This window comes from Anticarsia gemmatalis, chromosome 6 (assembly GCF_050436995.1).
Source record: "Anticarsia gemmatalis isolate Benzon Research Colony breed Stoneville strain chromosome 6, ilAntGemm2 primary, whole genome shotgun sequence".
Classification (NCBI taxonomy): domain Eukaryota; kingdom Metazoa; phylum Arthropoda; class Insecta; order Lepidoptera; family Erebidae; genus Anticarsia; species Anticarsia gemmatalis.
In genome coordinates, this window is record NC_134750.1 from 7,796,769 (window position 1) to 7,817,684 (window position 20,916).

Genomic DNA, 20,916 nt, shown 5'->3' on the forward strand with positions numbered 1-20,916 from the left:
ACATAAGTCAACTATTTGTTGATAATTGTAATTGTAAAAGTAAATAATGAATTTTCACGGTGCTACATGTTCAGTGTCAGTCTAGTGACACTTTACGCGTTGCGTTAGACATGCAAAATATTAAATCAAGATTCCAATCAAACCAATAGAACAAGAAAAACTTAACAAGCCGATACTTTTTTGTACTAAAAATTTAAACGCAAAACCTAACATGCTCAATACAAGTACGCAATGCATATAATTGCCGCAAAGTTAAACGTGCAATTACCGAGGAACTAATAAAACTGCGGCGCTCTGTACTTCCCCTTTTAATTCAAACAAGTTCAATAGTCAACCTCATGGGACTATCTATATATCTAATAAAAAACCCATAACTGTTATTTCCACGACGGCCTATTCGCATCACTGTAACAACACCATTACTGCGCTATGTGTGTGTGCGTGAGTCACGAGTCTGTATTTTTCTTGTCTTAGACGCACACATAGAGATCTCAGGGCATCTGTAGTTACATAATTCTGCATAAAGCGGCTGCGTCGTCGCCATGTATTGTATGTAGGCTGACGTTTTAAAAAAATGCCTTCTTGTTGAATTAAATCTTTTGAATAGGGTCACGTGTTTGTTATCACTTATTTTCACTTTTGATTGCGCGTGGTTTGGCGTAATCATTGCAATCTCTGGGGTTCCGTTATTAAGAAACGAATGACTAAAATCATTTTAACGACAAAATCCAAGTTGTAAATGATTAAATATGATAATTAATATTTTCATAACTCTTATTTCAGGTTGCTTTGAATACGCATGAATTAATGTGATATAGGCGTTATTTAATTAAGGAGATAATTATGATTTCAACTCTATTTGAAATGCAGCGCGTACTCTACTCCTAAATCTCTTTTTTTTACTTTATACGTGACTCTCATTCTTTTCAAGAAGATATTAATCATATTCACCATCTAATGTTATAATTAATTAATAATACGAACATACTAACGTACAACATTTTTTTATACCTAATTGGCCACTTAAAAGGAATGAATAAATAATCATAACGAATCTAAAGATTATGAGACGTGTAAGATTACCCATACTCTTATATGCACATGTCTGGAAGTTATCTTGCTTTAATATTTAATATTTTTAGATAATTATATTTAGTTATATTGCTTTAATAAAATATTGATATTATTAAAGTTCTGTAATTCAATTCCCTTTACTTCAAGTACAAACTTTCATGTCGCAACATACTGTTATTGTAGACAAAAATATTCCACACTCGTTATAGAAAGCAATAAAGCTACGGATGTACATATCATCCATGTATTGTTTAACCACTTCCTAGTTTTGTAAACATCAAAGATACATCTTAAGAAGCCCATTACTGCTTCCAGTGATTAGATTGAAATCCTTTTATTGCTCACAGTAATTCTGGCGCGACGACCTCGCTATACGAACTTAGTTTTTTGTGCCTCTCATGTTTTGGGAATCCCGAACGTTGCGCTGTTGTTGATCTATAATTTTAAAATAATAACACTGAACATTCGTAAGAGGCAAAGTACAGTCATAGTGCGTTATTCTATACCAAAAACCGCAAGTTTAAATAAATTTCGTCCGAGTAAAAACCCACTCAATCAATTATATTCGGCAACTGAAATATTATGGTTTAAAATAGTACACAGTTTTCTAAAATTCATGTTACGTGTATGAATAAATTGGCCGTTATAAATGCATCTCAAATGTACCAGACTAAAACCGCTAACGTTTAGTCTATACACTCGGCTAGCTAGACAGGTTTTACGCGCCAGAATATAAACAAAAAAACTCCGCCGAAATGTCCGTGGGTATATATTTAGACGTTTTTGCTAGACATCAAACCTCATACGACTAACATAAATGCAGTTTTTCATAACATTGCAGGTGAGTTAAGTTTAATTAAAAGTTTATTAATATAATATTTGCAAGTTAATGTTAGGTTGATCTGTTTCTTTTAAATGTAATATATGTAATTTAGTTCATCAAGTATTAATAAAAATATGTATTTCTTACACGCACTAAAATACAAGAAACAGTTACATTTTTCGATTAGCCATAATATTTTTACGACATGTTTAACGTAAAGATATGAGTTGTCAAATGTCACAATATTGATAATGTAACTAAACAAAGTTATAGGACATTGAGTGGCGAAGTAATAAGGAAATACATTATATGAAAGATAAGTTGTGTGAACGCGTATTAATTTAGTGAATATATTAGAGATCTGTCTGCGAGACCCAGACGAGATGATATCAAAATTTAAAATTTTTATTATCTATAATCTGTCTGCAGCAAGAAATCTAGTTTAAGAATGCAGACATTCGATGAACTTTTACGGACTAGTTTTGCATTTTAATTTAATGTATTATTTAATAGCATCTTTAAATTACATCAAAGTATTTTTTGCGAAGTTTTACAAGACTTTTATATCTATTCCAAATCTTGATTACTTTATTGTAAAAAGAAAAAGACAAAGCTTATTATTTAGAGAATGTAAGCGCAGGTGCCATTGTCAAGAAATAATATAGACGGCATAAAATAATTAAGAAAAATAAGGTTCGTTCGGCTTGTCAAACGTAATGTTAAAACTGTTTTACACCTAAAAACTGAACGAAATAACTCTCGTATCAAAAGTATTGTCTTTATGCCAGCATATTGTTTTTGTATGTACTAACCGTTGTCATATATGTAACAAGAAAGACGAAATTGCAGATAGCATGTTGCGTTATGTTATTTAATTTTAATAACGCCCTGGGGTTTCACATTAAAATGTGTCAAACGCTTTATGTTTTTATTGCAATATTAATACATCAATATAAAGTAATAAATGACACGCAAGTACTATAAATCGAATATTTCGAAATGTCACGCCCAAGTTAGTGACATGGTTTTCTACAATAGTGGATTTATTACGACGATGTCGGACTTGGATAGGCGGCGTTTCGTGCAAAAATCATGTGTAGGCGCAACATATGCTCCGCCCGCGCTATTTGTGTCCCCCATCATTGAACGTACGCATAGTTATATCATATTTTAATGTCGCTTCAGTTGTGGACAGGAATGAAAACATAAGCCTATTAATATTTATATTAATGATAAAGCCTCCTTGACATCTCTCGAGGCGATCACCAGGTGTATACGAACATTTGCCTCCTGCCCCGTAGATGTGAGATAAAGAAGAAAATGGTATTGTCAATAGTATTGATTAATATAAATGTGGTGTATTAAATTGCAGCGGTCAAATTAAGGTCTTACTTGTCCGTCGACAAAGCGAAGTTATAGGATGTATGGGTGTGGCTGTGATGTCTATATGTACAGGTTATTTTTAAATGAAAGCTTCATCACATTCACTGAAATTTCTATATACTTTTAAGTAGGTAATTTTAAAGTAAAGTATGTAAGATTAAGCAAGTTTTTTTTACAGTGACAAACATTAATCGTCAACATTTTAATTAGGTCCAAGTTACATATTGTTGTGTTAAGGGTCAATAATTTATCTGCTCTTAGACTAACAGGGAAAAACTAAAGAAGTGTGATTTTTCTAAACGAATTACTATCATAAATAATGCCTTATATAGTTTCTCTTCTATAAAATCGTATCTGTATCCGTTTTCTAAAGCTATAATTGCTAATATTTCAAATGTTTTTAAAGTATCATACATTAGGAACTATGAAAAAATCTTAGCCGCTTCCGTAGTAACGCAATAAGACCGAAGAATAAAAGGATTTGTTTGTAATTAATGATAGGTAATTATAACATTAATGCAGGCAATTAAGGTTTGTTAATAATTCAAAATACTCAGTAATTAGGTGCGCAAATATTTTTTTTATAATTTATCAATTAAACCCATAAATTAATGGATACACGTACGTAACTTTCAGATCCTTCACGTGAACGTAAAACTGACGGACACGATCCACGTATGCGCAACGTAGATACAACACACCTAGGTGACGAAAACGCGGCATTTTCCTCCAACACAATTACACAAAAAAGTAACAAACGAAATACATTCATTCTTTTATCGTAAATCCAATAGTCTGTCCATTTTTCTGTTATACTTCTGCTTGGGTTAGTTGGTCCTTTAATAAATGCTACATCAATTCTATCGCGCACCCGTTCTTTCATAAACAAGGGTTAAAAATGATGGGTTTTGCACAAAGAAGTTCAGTGCTTTTATCTCATGTCAATAAAATATCTTGTTTCTACTAGACGTTAAGTAAGTACATGCCACATACCCGTATACGTACTCGGTACTGTTCCTGCTAAGTAATTTTGTTGCTGAATACTTAATGCCAAAATAAACGCTTCGCGGTGTCGACGCTTCGCACTATGTCGGCATACTAGTGTGAAAGAGCTGTTGAGCTTAGTTTGCGCTAAGCTAGTAGTTTAGTCGAGTACCGACTTATTTAGTAGGTAACATGTCTAAACAACAAATTACTTAACCCCGTAAGTAAATTGATAAGTTACTTATGTATGTACTCAACACGATCCATTGTGCTCTTTTTTGGTCAATAAAAAATGTTTACTAGTGCGAACTAAGCTTTAATTTCAAAAGCCAGCAGCCTTATGCACTCCGTCGAATTGTTTAATGAAAAAAAAGCTTAGTTTTTTTAGGTTATCAACGATAAATCCCAACTCTTGAATAGAAACATAATGCAGTGTCTTACACTTACTCCAGCAAACTTTTTTCTCTATGTTAAAGCATCTACACTCATTTCAAAAAAATATTTTAAGCGTGTAGGCATATTATAATAAATAAGATATTTACGAATAACAAAAATAAATTATACAAAATTGTTGATCGCTGTCGTAAAAAAAACACAATTACAGATTTTTTATCTGCCACCATACAGCATGTAAACTTGAATTCGGACGAAATTTACATCGTAAAAATCTGACTTTGTATTACTCATTCAACGTAATTTTATTACCTATCAGATTTTGTTTTTGCAAAATACTTGTCTAGCGACTTTAATTAGCGATTACACTTCGCATACAACATGATAGAGATATTCGTCATATAAATTGCATGAAAGGTACAGTAGCCTCGTGAATTCCGTTCGCACTTGATTTTTTTCTAAGATATTATATTCCTAAAATAAGCAACCTTCAAATAATGCAAATACAGCCAAGTGCATGTCAGTCGTTGCCCGACTAGTTTGTCTGGTGATTAGAACCAAGGCCAAAAGTGAGCTTCTATTTTTTTGATAAGCTGAATAACATTTTAATATATTCAATTGATAGACTACCTACAGCATGCTATCTTTCTCTAGAATAATGTTAAATAAAAATGCTTGTATTTCACACCTTGTTTTTTAAACACACGCACATACGTAGAAAATATTCATTTCATTGAATGCCTTACTGAGCGGACATAGTAGGTACCTATATAAGAAGAGAATATAGTTGCTATATCTATGCGTATACAATACAAGCTTAAGTTAAACTTAGTAGGAAATATGCACGTAAATTATTATTGTCTGTCATAAAATGACTTCAAGATGCACTCGTTAAAGCCAATGACAAAACGTTATAAATATCTTCTAGTAAAGAATACGTGTGCAATACTTCTATATGTATATAATACAGGAAGCGCAGGTTCTAGCCGGTCTCTATTTATACCAATAAATTCTGAGACAGTGAAAATCGCGCTGGAAGACGGGAAAAGTCGCGGATAAAAACTAGTAGCGCTATTAAAAACGTAATTTGATTCTTCTTAGCAAGGCCGATGCGCCGAAAAGCTTATAAAATACATATAATAAAAAATTACACTGCCAACTTTCGAAACATTTTAATCTCCTTACAAGTACAACCTTATGAGTAGTTTCTCAACTGATAGTTTCAATTTCATATTATTCTATATCTTTACCAATGATATAAGTACGTAACAGACAGTACGTAAGACAGTAACGTTTTTGGTAATATATAAAGGGATATTCATCTTAAAACGGAAAAAAGAAAGGTAGAGTCGATGGACATTTTCCCTCTCACTAACTTAGGCATGCGTAGAGACACACATAGTATGGTTTATATAGGAATTTGCGATCCTTCAATCTACCCACATAATGCATATCATTCATTGGCTTAATCTTTTGCGAACTCACAAGTTAAGTGGAACACAATATTAAACTTAATTGCAATATTTGTTTTGCATTTGAAAAGAAACGTGATAATAAAGAATTCGAGAGTAAATATTATTATGTCTCTACTATTTTTATTTCTGTGGATTTATGATCTCATGATGCAATTAATAACATATACGTTTTAATACTATACCTAGACTTTTATTATTATTTTGATACGAACTATGAATATAAAACTGTGAAAACTTATTGATAACTATTAATAACTAGTAAGACCTTAAAGATTATTTCTTATAATACCTACCTAAAAGTTACATAACCGTACATTGTCGATTTTTTTTAAGAAAACCAGATGCTAGGTCCATGATCCTTGTATCAATGTATATGTATTACCTTAAACAAACCGTTTAAACTTTGACGAACTATTTAGGCATTTTAAATCATCATTATTGCATAATATTTTAAACAGTATAGATTATTTCGAGGAAAACGTGATTTGATTAGTATTTAAAATGAAAAAATAAACATTACGGCTAAATAACAAGGTAAACGTTATTAAATTCGAGATAAACAGTACCTAAAACGATATCTGATTAACATAATAGTATCGTTTTCATAATGTACAGTTATGTAGAGCTTTACCTATAGTTTTGTTGTGTGCGTTACTACGTATAAAATATTACCAAAAATCTTTCCTCTGCCCCGTGTGTGATGTGATATGAATTTATAATCTCGATAGAGTAAAAATACCAAAAATGAAAATGTATAGTTTTCAAAACAGTCTGGAGGTTGACCAAAACTTTTATACAATTTGACAGGTTGTCCCAAACGCGATAGTAGTGTAAATACACGTAAAAATGTACACTGGAGTTTAGATAGATACGTGTGTAGAGCTTAGGCTTATAGTGTGTGTGTTGAGTGAGTTGTGGTGCGCGTTAGGTATTATAGATTTAGGCGCGACCGGATGTCCAGCCGGCGCGATGTCGCTAGTCACAGAGCTCACAGAGCAATCGGGCGGCGCGGCGCGACTGTGAAGATATCGTCGCCGGCAAGCCGTGCAACGGGCGTATGCGTTATTTCACACGACCTTGATCCCCACGCAGCGTCCGATCATCCGCGCGTGTTATGTAAGGCCACTGCCACACGTTGCAGTTTCAGGACACCATTACGTCATCTTTATTGATTGTAATGGAACAAAAATAGAAATTGTTTCAATGAATATGGGATATTATGTTTAGCATTGCGTGATTGATTGTCTTTATGGGAATTTATAATAATGAGTAACTTGGAATGAATAAACGATGTGTTGTTGACGTTTTACTTACCAGGATACAATGATTTTTAAATTAAATAGACTGTTCAATCAACTGCATACGTGTTTAAGTTTCACTAAACTAAGGCATGTCATGGAAAAACATCTGTGTAGCATATCAATACATAGCTCTATAAGGTCAGCATGGCTAATAATGATGAATTTAAATTGCCTATACATATATTAAAATGGTTAAAAAAAGAGTTCTTGTTGATGGCATAGAGTAATTTTATAGAGTCGATGACAGCCAAATCCTATCAACTTGTTATAATCGTTTCAATAATATATCCTGGTATATGATGACGCAGTCTACTTAGGCAAAGGAGATTAACATGGGAAATTCTCATACCTAGATATATAGAATAAGCACTTTACATAAATCTATCTATGTAACAAAACAGTACACGTATGAAACTCAAATACCTCATTATCGGTAGTCAACAATGAACGAATTATTTCACAGTCCCCTATAAATGTCCAGATAAATTACGTACAACGTTGCCACCGTAATAAATTGTTATAGCTATGTCTTCTACGACAACTAGTACGTATTTAACGATTACAATATTTAATGATCCTTATTGGTAATACCCGCTTGCTATATCCGTGTATGATGGAATTCTTTACACAAAATAGATGATCATTTATACGTGAAAGACACCTAATGTTCCATTATATTAGCATAGTACAGCTCATGCGAATTGCATCATTAAGGTGTCTCTACATTACTTGCGATTGACTTACTTGTAGGAAACATCTGTGTTTGTTCTATAGTAATAAATATGGCTATATAAAACTGTGGATTCAGCCTTAGTCACTGTTATTGTCTGTGTGTTGTGCCCAAATTTTATATAATCTGTCTGGCAGGAGATTTGCATAGACATGAAAAACATTAATATTACGTAATTTATAATGTAACAATGTTAATAAACACAACATTGGCCTGCAAATATCCGATAAGCGTTTTTATCAATATACATATTATTAAACATATTTTAATGGGTTATAGCAACTACAGCAAGGTTGCATTTTTGTTATGACACGATATTTGCACCACAACAAAAATCTCTGTAATTAGTTAACAGTTAATGCTATCATTATTGGTCAAAAAAGGGATTCTCTTTCCGTAGTTTGGGGACACACACACGTCACAAAAAACATCTTTTTGGCTTACTAAATCTAAGGAGAAATTAGACTAACTAAAGCGTGACTAATTTTCGTCGTATATTTGTGCTATTACTGACCTGTGTACTGCGTATCGTTAGGCAAGTGTGTTGGCTCCTTTAAACATGTTAGCTAGACTATTGTGCAGTGAAGGTCAAACATAGCTATGGCGACTAGTTTCACGAACGTTAGAATTAATTTGAACTGAATTGCTCTTCAATGGGACTTCCTACATTGCTGTTTCTTTTTTGTTCTTTGCGTGAATGATAAATTATTTTATTCCGATTTAGGAATACCGAACTAAGCATTATAGGTTTGCGAATTTTGACTATAAGATGATCGTTACTCATCTTATAGTCAAAATTCGCAAACCAAACCAACCAAACCAAAATATCTTCTATTTTATCTTATTTTCGACTGCATTTTAATGTATATGTTCTTGACCTTTGATCTCCGCTAGTGGAGTCGGAATCACATACTTTCTTCTTTTACTCTTCTCATTCAACCATCAACTCTGTCTTCACTGCTTTCTTGTGCATATCTTCCTAAATAAATTGTGCTTTTCCCGATCTTCCTTTACTTACATGTAGTCAGGAACACACAAAAAAATATTTATTTAGGTACCTACATAGAGTGAACAATAGCAATATTAGTAGCTACACTACGACTACGACCCTCATTTATATACGCATGTAAAGGTCCAGTAAAAAATACCCGTGGGCGCGGTGCAACTGTTCTATTTATGAATAAATTTTACACGTCATGCAAAGAATGGGTATGCAGTTTAAGCGCAACACATACTTTAAATACATACTGGCATGGGTTTTTGTGACTCTACCTAATCGTTAGGACCTGTTTTTGTACCAGGGTTCTGTTAAAGTATCTACCTTAATAATGAGAGAAGTTTTTCGGGCATAGATGCCAAAATCCGGCTAACAAAAGTGTCATGAAGACGAAATACCTACATGTCATTAACCAACTATCTAAAGAAGCGATATCATCAAAGTAATGTATTGTGATAACGGTAATCTATGCGTTTTTATCAAGTGCATTTTCGGAAGGTCATCAAGATTGTAGTCGTGGTCGGATTGAGAAACTCGATCCTCTGACATTTTGATTGTTGTATAACTTATGATACCTAGTTTTTGAAGGTCCTTGCTTAGTTTTTATACATAGTAGATCCAATCCGACCGTTAAAAGTGTTGATAGGTAGAGTCGTGTATTTACATACTGATAGGAATACCAGGGAATAGTTTTTGACTGGAATTGGTTCCCAACATTGACCCTTTGTGGTGAAGTGATTACAAACAGCTTTAAGGATACCGTTAGGTACGTACGAACAATTTAAACATGATTTTAAATACTTAAAGTTAGCAAAAGGATAATTAGACCTTCTGCAAAAAGGAAACTAATATCAAAAGTACGGTCAAAAATTAAAAATAGAATGTTCCGCATCCGCGGCCTTTACATTGAGCGTGTGATGCGAGTGGAGAGGAGTGGGGGGACGCAGACGGCCCGATGACATCACACAGAGTTGCAGTGCGGTGCGACCGCCAACTCTTGCGCAATCGTGCGCCCTTGATCTTGACTGCGTCGCGGCCGCACGCGTGTGCGCACAACACCTACGTTTAAATAGTAGGTACACTCGCAGCTATATTTATCTTCGCGCATGTAGGCGCGAAGCGGTAATCACAGAATAAAAAATAATACTGAAGTGGCGTTTTGTACTTATTAGCAAATCTGACGGTTCCGGCTGTTGAACGTGCTGTACGTAAATGCTGTAATTAGCGCGTCGGGTGCGTCACAAAATTTGATTTTGCTCAAGGCATATGCACTAGTGCATTATTTTTTGTAATTGTCATAAAACGTTTGTTGTAATTCCAACAATTTTCCGGCAACTACCCAGCTACATCAAATAACTGTATAACGAAAGGGTGAACAGACAATCAAATATTAAGATTTATAGCGCTGTATGTATGTAGGTATTAGATTATCTTAGGATTAACTGGTAAAGGACATTACGGTCGAATCCTTCCAGCTAATTACTACCTAATTAAAAATATCTACCAATTATAATATATTATTATGCAGGTAGGTACACCTATATTTTTGTGTAATTTACTGTAAAACGAACTGTATCAAAGGTAATTTGAAGTCATTTGCACTCACAGCTGTTGTTCAATTGGTATTTTGGCACACGCAACAATGCTGATTGCTGGTATCCTGCAAGTAAAAGATCGCTATTCGGTTATAAATTAGGCCGGAGACAGTATTTGATGATAGTGTACATAAATTATTTTTAATTTCACACTACGAAACTTGTCAACTAGTTACCAAATAGGTACAATATTCATGTATATTGTTCTTAGTTCTTGTGTAAGAATAAAATAGGAAGTTAAATAATACAATTTAACAAATGCTTACAGTTAAATTCCTTGTCTGCAACAGAGAATTTATACGTTTTCGAGGTCGTAGACTTAGTATATCTTCACATATAAATTAGCACTATGGCTAGACACAATACCTATTGTATGTATATGACGGTCTAAGAGTTATATAAAGTAATATTATTATATTTTTGTGAAATACATTTGAACGCATACAGTTTATTGACGTTAATAACCGATAAATAAATAATGAGTCGTGACTCGTGTAGAAAATAGGCCTTAAAATTGATAACGAATGTACACGTGTAAGATAATTCTACTAAATACTAAGGGTTGTAAAGTTTTATAATACTTAACATCAAATTAGTTTTCTGGTGTCTTTCTGATTTGTTGGCAATTCACTTAGACTTAATCGTAGTTCCAGCATGTACTATCGAACAAACTGAATCATGACCCACCATGTGCTCATTTTCTAAAACGCGTCTATATACGCGTAGGTCGAAATTGGCTTGAACCTTTCGTTTCCTTGGTAATGAATTTGTTATCTGTCATTATTGCGACAAATCTTAGTGCGCCAATACAATAATGCTTTGCTACCGTTTTCAACAGGCTCCGTGGCGTAGTGGGTTGATTTTACGACTACGACGCGTCAGGAGTGGGTTCGATACCCACTCAGGGCATGGTTTATTCGGCCATTATAGGAAATAATGTAACTATAAAAATTCAATAATATAGGGTAACCAGCATAGTTATTACCCGGTTAAGGAATTGATACACAATTTTGGTCAGTAGTGTCTTTAGTTAGTAAAACATTGACATAAACTCTATTATAAACGCAACTTAAATATTCTTTCTAAAAGAACATCAGTCCTTTGTTTCAATAACTTTATACTAATTCAATATAAAACACTTAAAAACTATAAATACTAGCGAATACTGTTAATTCAAATGTGTTATCCTTAACAAATATTGCAACAAACTTTTACTTTTTCTTTTCGAACTACACGCCTGTCGCACAAACGTCGGACATGAGTTCTATAAATTAAAAATGTTACCAATATTCTAAAAATGACATATATCGCAATTAATTTGAACTGGTTACTTTAGAAATTAAAATAAAAGTATTATTCCTTAACATTGGCAATCACTGTATGATGGGCAATGACTGTAATGGTTACCCTAATCGTTTCACGGATTTCTAAATGACGTGCTATTTGATATTTGACACAAATAGGTTTTTTGGTAGTGAAAAGAGTTTAGACTACTTACATTCTACATTCAAATTAAGAGTGATTTATCGAAAACGTATCTACGCACTGTAATAACAAAGGTCAAAGTTGTATGTAGTCGTAGATACATCATAACACAGTCGTATGCATGTTTAAAATGTCCTAAGTGCAACTTTGACGATAGAGACGAAATTCTTACTGTTTTGACGGTGTCAAGCGAATTATCGGCAAAATGGGTCATGAATCAGTTGGTTCGATAGTACATGATTTAAAGGGTTCCGTACCCAAACGGTAAAAACGGGAGCCTATTACCGAGACTTCGCTGTCTGTTGTCTATTTGTCTGTCACCAATCTGGTTCTCATGAACCGTGATAGTTAAACAGTTGAAATTTTCACAGGACAAAATATTCAAGGGAAAATATTTAAGGGACCTCCAACATTGCCAATGTCATTTATTTGCTATTTTTTATAGTGGTAGTGAACCCTTCGTGCACGAGTCCAACATGCACTTAGTAGTTTTTTAAACATAAACAACAAACAGTAAAAAGCCGACTCACTTCACTTCAGCTACTTTTCTTCAACCGTTATGAAAAACGTCGTAAGAAACATTTGAATTGACTAGTTTAGTCCGTCTTCTTTACGACCGCCAATAAATTTGTCCATCCATGATGATTGTTTTGTACGTAAAGCTAAATGAGAAGTCCGTTCGTTATCTTAAATTATACCTAGCACACTACTTCGATACCCTCATATTTTATAACTTAATTGCTATACTTCCACAAAAATGGATTTGCAAACTATTTTTGTATGCATTTATTTGCATGTGCACACCATTTTAATTGAAGATAAATAACGAGCTTTGAATCTACAATTAGTCGAGTAGATTAATGAACAATTATTTTAAACGCTGAATCTTTGTCAATTTTATATATGAAGACTGGAAAAGAAGCGAGAGTCGAAAGGTTGCACTTTAAAATTTTAACTAGTTAAGCAGTGCATCGCAGCCTTGAACTATTTACATGGGTTTTGCGACCTAATTGATAACGGTAGATACATATATTACTAGCTGACCCGCGCAACTTCGCTTGCGTCCGATAAGAGAGAATGGGTGACATTTTTCCCCGTTTTTGTAACATTTTTTACTGGTACTCTGCTGCTTTTGGTCGTAGCGTGATGATATATCCTATATAGCCTATGTCCTTTGTCGGATATCAAAATATCTCCATACCAAATTTCATGCAAATTGGTTCAGTAGTTTAGGCGTGATTGAGTAGCAGACAGACAGACAGAGTTACTTTCGCATTTTTAATATTAGTATGGAAGTATGGATAGTCCTATACATATCGTATCAATAAATAAAAGAGCGACGTCTTGGCAGCATCACTGTATAACGAAAGTAAATAAACTTAGCTTATTGACTCCCGTATCCGTGTTTATGAATCAATATCGCTACTTTGTACCGACCAATGAAAACTTTTACTCTCTATTATCGGGTTGATAAACAAATTGGCATTGATGTTGTTACTACCTACGTGTTCTGGGATAGTCTTTTGCGACATCACATCCAAAAGTCCTTAAATCGATTCTTTGGTGGAGAAAAGTGTGATTTGGTTTTCCGTTTGCGAAATTTTCAGAAGCAATTCAAAACTTGATAACGCTCTCGGAATAAAGATCTACTAGATTTTTGTATGTACAAACAGCAGAATACGGTAGCGTTAAATACCTCTTTACCTTCGAGCTTAACAACGCGAATATTGTTGTGAAATATTGTAATTTAATATATTATTTGTTGTGTCTCTAACAGCGGCGGGAGCTAGCTCAGACATGGGAAGTGAGCACTATTGCCTAAGGTGGAACAATCATCAGAGCAACCTGCTGGGAGTATTCAGCCAGTTGCTGCACGACGAGAGTCTGGTGGACGTTACGCTTGCCTGCTCCGAAGGTGCATCCATTAGGGCTCACAAGGTAAACAAAAATCCCTAACAATATATACTAAGAAAAAAAAGTATATTTAAAAGACCTTTTTTCGCAGATCTTTCGATCGATATAGAATACAGTTTTTGATTTTTGTAATGTGATTTAGTTTGAAAATTTACAATTATATCCCTGATTATGGACAGCTCCATTAATTACGGTCTTTCTGGGTAAACATCTGAAACTTGTTTTATCCAGACAGTATTATGCAAATAAAAGAAAAAAAAATCTATATAATAATATAATATTTTAAGAAAAATCTACTGAATACCTAAATACTAACAAATTACTACTAACATTACATTTGGCATAGCGAAGTATTTTACACAATTTAGCATAAATATTGTCATTATGAAAATGTTTTTTCAGCTTCGCGTTTTTACCTTGCCTTTATTACCAATATTTTCAACACTTTTCTTGGGTAAGAATCGTAATTAGGACGGTAATAAATTAATTTATCTTCATCAGAGTGGCCATTTCCCAGTATTATTGATTAAAGAGCCATTTTGTTTGAAATACGATCAGCGCCTCTAGCGTATTGTACAAGAACTATTCATATCAAGAATTTTTAATATCGAACGCTTGCCTACCGGAGCTGCGAAGTTCCAAATGAACGAAATCGCACTTGATTTGCAGAAGATAATTTTATTACGCATACCTAATAATATCTATAGTTTTATACTTCATATTTCATTGTTCTTCTGTAAATTGATTTTGAAAGGATATTTTTAAACTTTTTGCACGAATATAATTATCCCTACTTCCCAATGACTGTTAAAATTATCGTAAGAATTTTTTTGAATAGCGGGAAACTAAATAGACTATCACTAATGACTACATAAGGTTCGCCTTACATTGTTTTCTAATGAAAAGAATATACAGAGCGAGTGAACGTAACGCAAAGGAATGAAACAAACATTAAAACTAACAGAAAATTATGCACATGAGTGTGTTATTAAAGTTGAAATCAGAACGATAATCACATGCAAAACATAATTGCAAGGAGCTCCGATATGATTACGTTAGAATTTACATAATGTTTTGTATCCTCACGCACTCCATGACTGCACTGTCCAATGTACTTAACCACTAGTCTTTATAATCTTTTGTTTCCGTTGAAGTAACCTGGAATAAGTTTTCATTATGACTTGAAGTCCGACAAGTTATTTAGATTCTAATTAAGAATTCTGTGTATTTCCAAAAATAAAGTATCTGTATCAAACAGCCCACTATCAGCTGTATAAGCCAAAACCGATCTTTGTGATCAGAATTTTGTATACCCCCGCCAGCAGCGAAACTTGCATAAAAAGCTTTCTTCTAAGTGGTTGGACTATACGCCTTTTCTTATTGTCACAAAACAAGCGTTTGGTGTAATATGACACGAAGTAAATTACCAATTAATATTTAGGTACACTTACAGCGGTTTCGGAGATAACCTCTTCATATCTATTACACAAATTCACAATATTCGCACTTTCCTTTCAATCTCTAGATAGCAGTATAGATTAAGGATAGGCACAGATTAGGCATAGCTTTATCTATCGTTGTTTTAACAAAAGTTCGCTTTGCCCTATAGAGAATCCAATAGCATTACCTACGAGGAACTAATATAAATGTGTAAGGTCAGTGATACAATGATAACATTTAAGGATGAGATAAGATACCTATTGATAACTTTGATAATAATTTATTTTACGCATAAGCTCATTTACTTGGATTATACCTACCTACCTATTATGCATCAACAATTATCGCTGTAGGCATCCACAATTGTCACGTAATAAAGCGACTTCTTGGTACCTACCTACCTACGTAACTCAAATTGATAGGTATTTATTTTCCGGGCATGGGTTACACGTTACACGACAAAAATAATTAATTTAACGAAAATATTTGCCATATGTTACGATATTAGGAAGGTACTCGTATATAAGCATTATTGTTAACTAAATAAAATAAAGAGTAGGTATTCATTTATTACGCACATGCGCTAAAAATTTCTACCTACCCTATTAACTTCAGATAATTTTCACAAAATCAATTGCGACTTATTAGGAATCTATTTGAGATCTACTGGGGTCTTTGGGTTTGGATCCCAAGTCTGCTGGTGTAATTGGCATTGTCGTCGAGAATGTGATTGATTGGTAAATTCGGAGACCTCAAACGGCACTCAATCACCCCTATTATAAGAGACCAAATTAAAAAAAATAAATTATAACAGGATATGACGTGTTATTTCTAGGTAGTGCTGTCTGCGTGTTCGTCGTACTTCCGATCGCTGTTCGTGGATCACCCATCGCGTCACCCCATCGTCATCCTCAAAGACGTGGGCTTAGAAGAGTTGCGCACTCTTGTCGACTTCATGTACAAGGGCGAGGTCAACGTCCAGTACTGCCAATTGCCTGCTCTCCTCAAAACAGCTGAGAGCCTTCAGGTAACTTCGCTAAACATTTTTAAGGCAGCTTGGCGTTAAGAAGCTTATTTTGCCTATTTGTGTATTAGGTACACTTAAAATGAAATTAATAAAAATGTTTCTTAAGAGAATGTGACCCTTGACATCCTAGCTCTAGGTAGAGTCGTGGTGAAAAACCACAACCACTACGACGCAAACGCTGTCTGCCCGTATTGTTGATTTGATACAATAGATAATTTATTTATCAATCAAGCGTAAAAATTCACCATCCCAAATCAATACCAATTTCAAGATTGGGACAAATTACTTTGGCTGGGTGTTTATTTTTAAGTTACAAATAATGATATGATATATTTTTTATGCGACTTAATTAATTTTATGTAATATTCTAGGTAAAAGGACTAGCTGAAATGACTACCTTAAGCGCAGCAGGCATTGACACAAGAAAAGTTCCGGAACCAATGGAAGAGTGCCAACCACAAGACACAAGGGACAATTCAGAATCACTAGACAAATTAGACGGCAGAGAACATAGAGAAAAAGAGGAAAGGCGTGAATTAAAAGACACACGGGAGATCCGTGAGAGAGAAAACAAAGAGAGTCGTGACGCTAGAGAGAGTCATACGAGAGACTCTCGTGAATCGAGAGACTCGAGAGAACACAGAGACAGAGAACTCAGAGAATCTCGGGACTTACGAGAGCCCCGTGATATCAGAGACCCCCGTGATCTAAGGGATCTTCGAGAGGTCCGCGAACACAGGGAGTCCAGAGAATCAAGAGATATTCCACGTGACCTAAGAGAGGTTCGGGATCCCAGGGACTTGCGTGATTCTCGGGAGCCACGAGATCAAAGAGATATGCCCGAAGCTTCACCCCCTAGAATATCTCCCTTGCTTTCCGTGAGGCGGTTCCGGTCCGAAACTGTGGCCGAGACTCCAACGCCTACACATCCTCCTATTCCAAAGGATGAGCCTCCCGATGAACCCATGCGCTCATCGTCGCCAGAAGACGATACTGTGTCTATAAGATCTAATGGCGCACAAAACGAAAGTATCGGTAAGTACATATTGACTCCAAACTACACTTTATATATGGCAAAAAACAAAATACACAAGTTGTAACCACAATTTTACAAATAAATATATTTTTTACTAGCCTATTAATTAATGGAGAAGCAAAGTAATTTCAAATCCAATTATGCACTTTACGTGAATTATACTTTCGTATTAATTATAATTATTTTGCATTTAACATCTTTAGCATTGATTTTGTTCTATTTGGAATAATGAATCGACTAATACTAAAAGCACACCTCTAAAGATTTCTTTACTGTGCTTTGACAGCTTTGACAAAAGTCAATTGACATTGACATATTTTGACAGTTTACAAGTGGCTCGTCTGTAATCATATCACTATCGCAAAATATTTGTATTACGGAAATAAATATTAAAATACAATAAAATGATTTCTAAAATGCTTACTTATTCTTTTGTAAAAACCCATAAAGAAAATTATATTATGACCGTCATGTATTTGAAAGGCGTAACTTGAGCTCTTAGCAGTAAACTTTGTAGTGAACAAATGATACTTTTCTATTATCAGTTTCCCGATTCATAATAAAGCACAAACTACAAAAAATGCTGGTGGTTTATAGGTATGGACTTTATTAGTCGTATATTTATTAGCAGGTCATATTGTTGACAAATTATTAGCAGGTAGGTATACGTTTGTTGACAAAATGTGCCGTCAATTCAAACTTGTTTTTATTACCTATGCAGGCTTGAACATGACGATAAACAGCCACAGCAGCAGTGTGCTGGGTGCGCACTATTCGCCGGTGGAGCAGAGACTAAGCGTGTTGAACACCATCCCTCATCCCGGACTGACCCACCCCTCTCACCCTTCGATGCCCAGCCCAAGGAGTGAGCCTATAGCTGGACCCTCTGGACTTCCACCGGTTCAACAAGTACCATTGGTATGTTTAGAATAATTATTTTATACTAGAGATTTCATTAAATTAAATAAAAGATTAAGCAGTTGACGAGGGTGGCCAAGTGCGGGTAAGGGACTTTGCATGCCCTAAAATTGCAAATTTTAGGCATTCAAGGTTTCCTCACGATGTTTTCCTTCACCGTTGGAGCATGTGACAATTGTTTCTAATACACACATAACTTGGAAAAGTCATTGGTGTGTTGCCTCGGGTTCGAAACTGCGACCACTTGCGTGGGAGGTGTCAACTTATACCACTCGGCTATCACTGCTTTTAAATAAAAAATTACATATTTTTGTCAATTCCTTGTTAGGCATTTTTTCAACTTCATAACCGCATTGACCTAAAAAAATTGCAGCTATCTACTATTGATCAATCTGGACACATTTGAAAAACAGCATGAGAATTAATTTTTGGAATGTTTACAAATGTCTTGATACATAGAGTTTTAAGTCAATATAATGTAGCATATCATAAAAAAGAATAAACAGTGAACTCTTATAGAATGTTTTTATGTTTCAGTCATTGAAAAAGGAGGTGGATTGGGACAGAAGCAATGAGGACAAGGGCGGTGAAACATCTTCAGAATATAGAATGCAACATGAATCTGTAAGTACTTAAGAATTTATTATAGATGTTTTAAGTATTTCTGTAATATATTATTCACACAATATGAAGTATATTCCTGTATTTGTTGTAATTGATGCCAAAAACGTATAAAGGAATGAATGACAAATTTAATAGTCTGATTAAAGAATAGTTTTTTATGAATTAAAGCCAAATTTAATATTATAACTTGTGACTTTTCAAATTGTCTTGTAGTTCCTGTAACTTTATTTCATTGAGTTAGTATCTATAAAGCAATATGCCTACTGCCTACTAGTAATCAATGTGGGAGTCAATATATCATAATATGAAAAAGAATGAAAAAGAAAAGGAATTGGTACATTCAACTTTTTTTTTTAACTAATACTATGTACTTCACATTGTGTTACTAAATGTAATATTGAGGAATGTCATCATACAAGTTATTGTGACATTCATCAATCTATATGTTAGTGATATGCATGTCCAAGCTTTTGAGAAATCTCTGTGTACAGTAAGGGTATTAGATCTATGTTGTTTTGCATGTTTCATTATTATTTCCACAATCATGTTTCTGTGGTAATTGTCAGGAAAAAATCAAGTAAACTTTTGCCTTTTAAAACATTTTGCCCAGTACCGATTTTTTTCCAGTCCTTGTGCTTGTCAGTATTACGATAAGTTTATTTTGTTTGTATTGTATGTTGTGGAAAGCTTGATTATTAATGGTAGGTAAATAATAAGTGTTGTTGTACATTAGTATGTATGCCTACTAATTTGAGTGGTGGCAAAAACAAAGTGACAAAATAATTTGTGAAGACTGAGTAACCATTGAGTAATATTCAATTTAGTTGGTGTTTTATGTGTAAATTGATTTGTTACACGCATGCTTGTTTGATATGCTGCGCTATTTTGAACATCGAGTATTATGCCTTGCTGTCAAGAAGTTGACCTTCATTTTGTTGGCCATCATTTTTATATCCATTCATTTTGTTTGATATATATTTTGGGCAGTTTTTTTTATTTTAAATTTTGGCCATATACATGCATACGTTATAGTACGAATCTGTGATTCAGTACGCGAGCGCGTTGCTAAACAACAAGGCATTACGCGTAGCCGGCTCCCGGGTCACTCCTGCACATTTTTGGGCAAAAATGAGCGTCAACTTCTTAATTAGATAGTGGAAATTAAAGATATACCGAGACTGCATCTCAATTTAGAAAGTAGTGGTAGAGATATTGCACACAGTTTATCCGTGTCAAAATGGAACAAGAAAAAAGAAGTTGATGTTCTTTTTTGTGGTTGCAGGAGTACGATGGGTCCGGTAGGGGGCGAATTGAGGAAGGGGAGAGAGGTTATCCTTGCATTCACTGCGGTGCGGCGTTTCCACATCAGAGCAAACTGACCAGGCATATATTAACTACTCACACACTCGACACGCTGAAGTACCGCGATGCCATACTGGGAAGGCCGATGGGCCTACCGATGATAGGACAGTTCAGCGACCCCACGTACATGACCATGCACACCGAAGAATCTCCTATCGAGCTGGATATAGGGCCTGTAGAGCCTGGCAATGTTGTACTATGCAAGTTTTGCGGCAAGAGCTTCCCAGATGTTTCTTCATTAATAACACATTTACCAGTGCACACAGGCGATAGACCATTTAAGTGTGAGTTTTGCGGAAAAGCATTCAAGTTAAGGCACCACATGAAAGACCATTGTAGAGTTCATACAGGTAAG

The 20,916-nt window shown here is 34.5% G+C and overlaps 1 protein-coding gene across 3 annotated transcripts in view; it reads left to right on the top strand.

Moving 5' to 3' along the window:
* The window catches only part of mamo (maternal gene required for meiosis), a 43,937-nt gene that overhangs the window by 10,727 nt on the left and 12,294 nt on the right, over positions 1-20,916 (top strand). For all 3 annotated transcript variants that reach the window (XM_076115595.1, XM_076115596.1, XM_076115597.1), the window contains exons 2-6: positions 14,018-14,178; positions 16,430-16,621; positions 16,993-17,656; positions 18,379-18,575; positions 19,113-19,199. In XM_076115595.1, coding sequence (XP_075971710.1) covers positions 14,038-14,178; positions 16,430-16,621; positions 16,993-17,656; positions 18,379-18,575; positions 19,113-19,199 — 1,281 coding nt within the window. In that variant the 5' untranslated portion in view covers positions 14,018-14,037. The remainder of the gene's footprint in view (positions 1-14,017; positions 14,179-16,429; positions 16,622-16,992; positions 17,657-18,378; positions 18,576-19,112; positions 19,200-20,916) is intronic.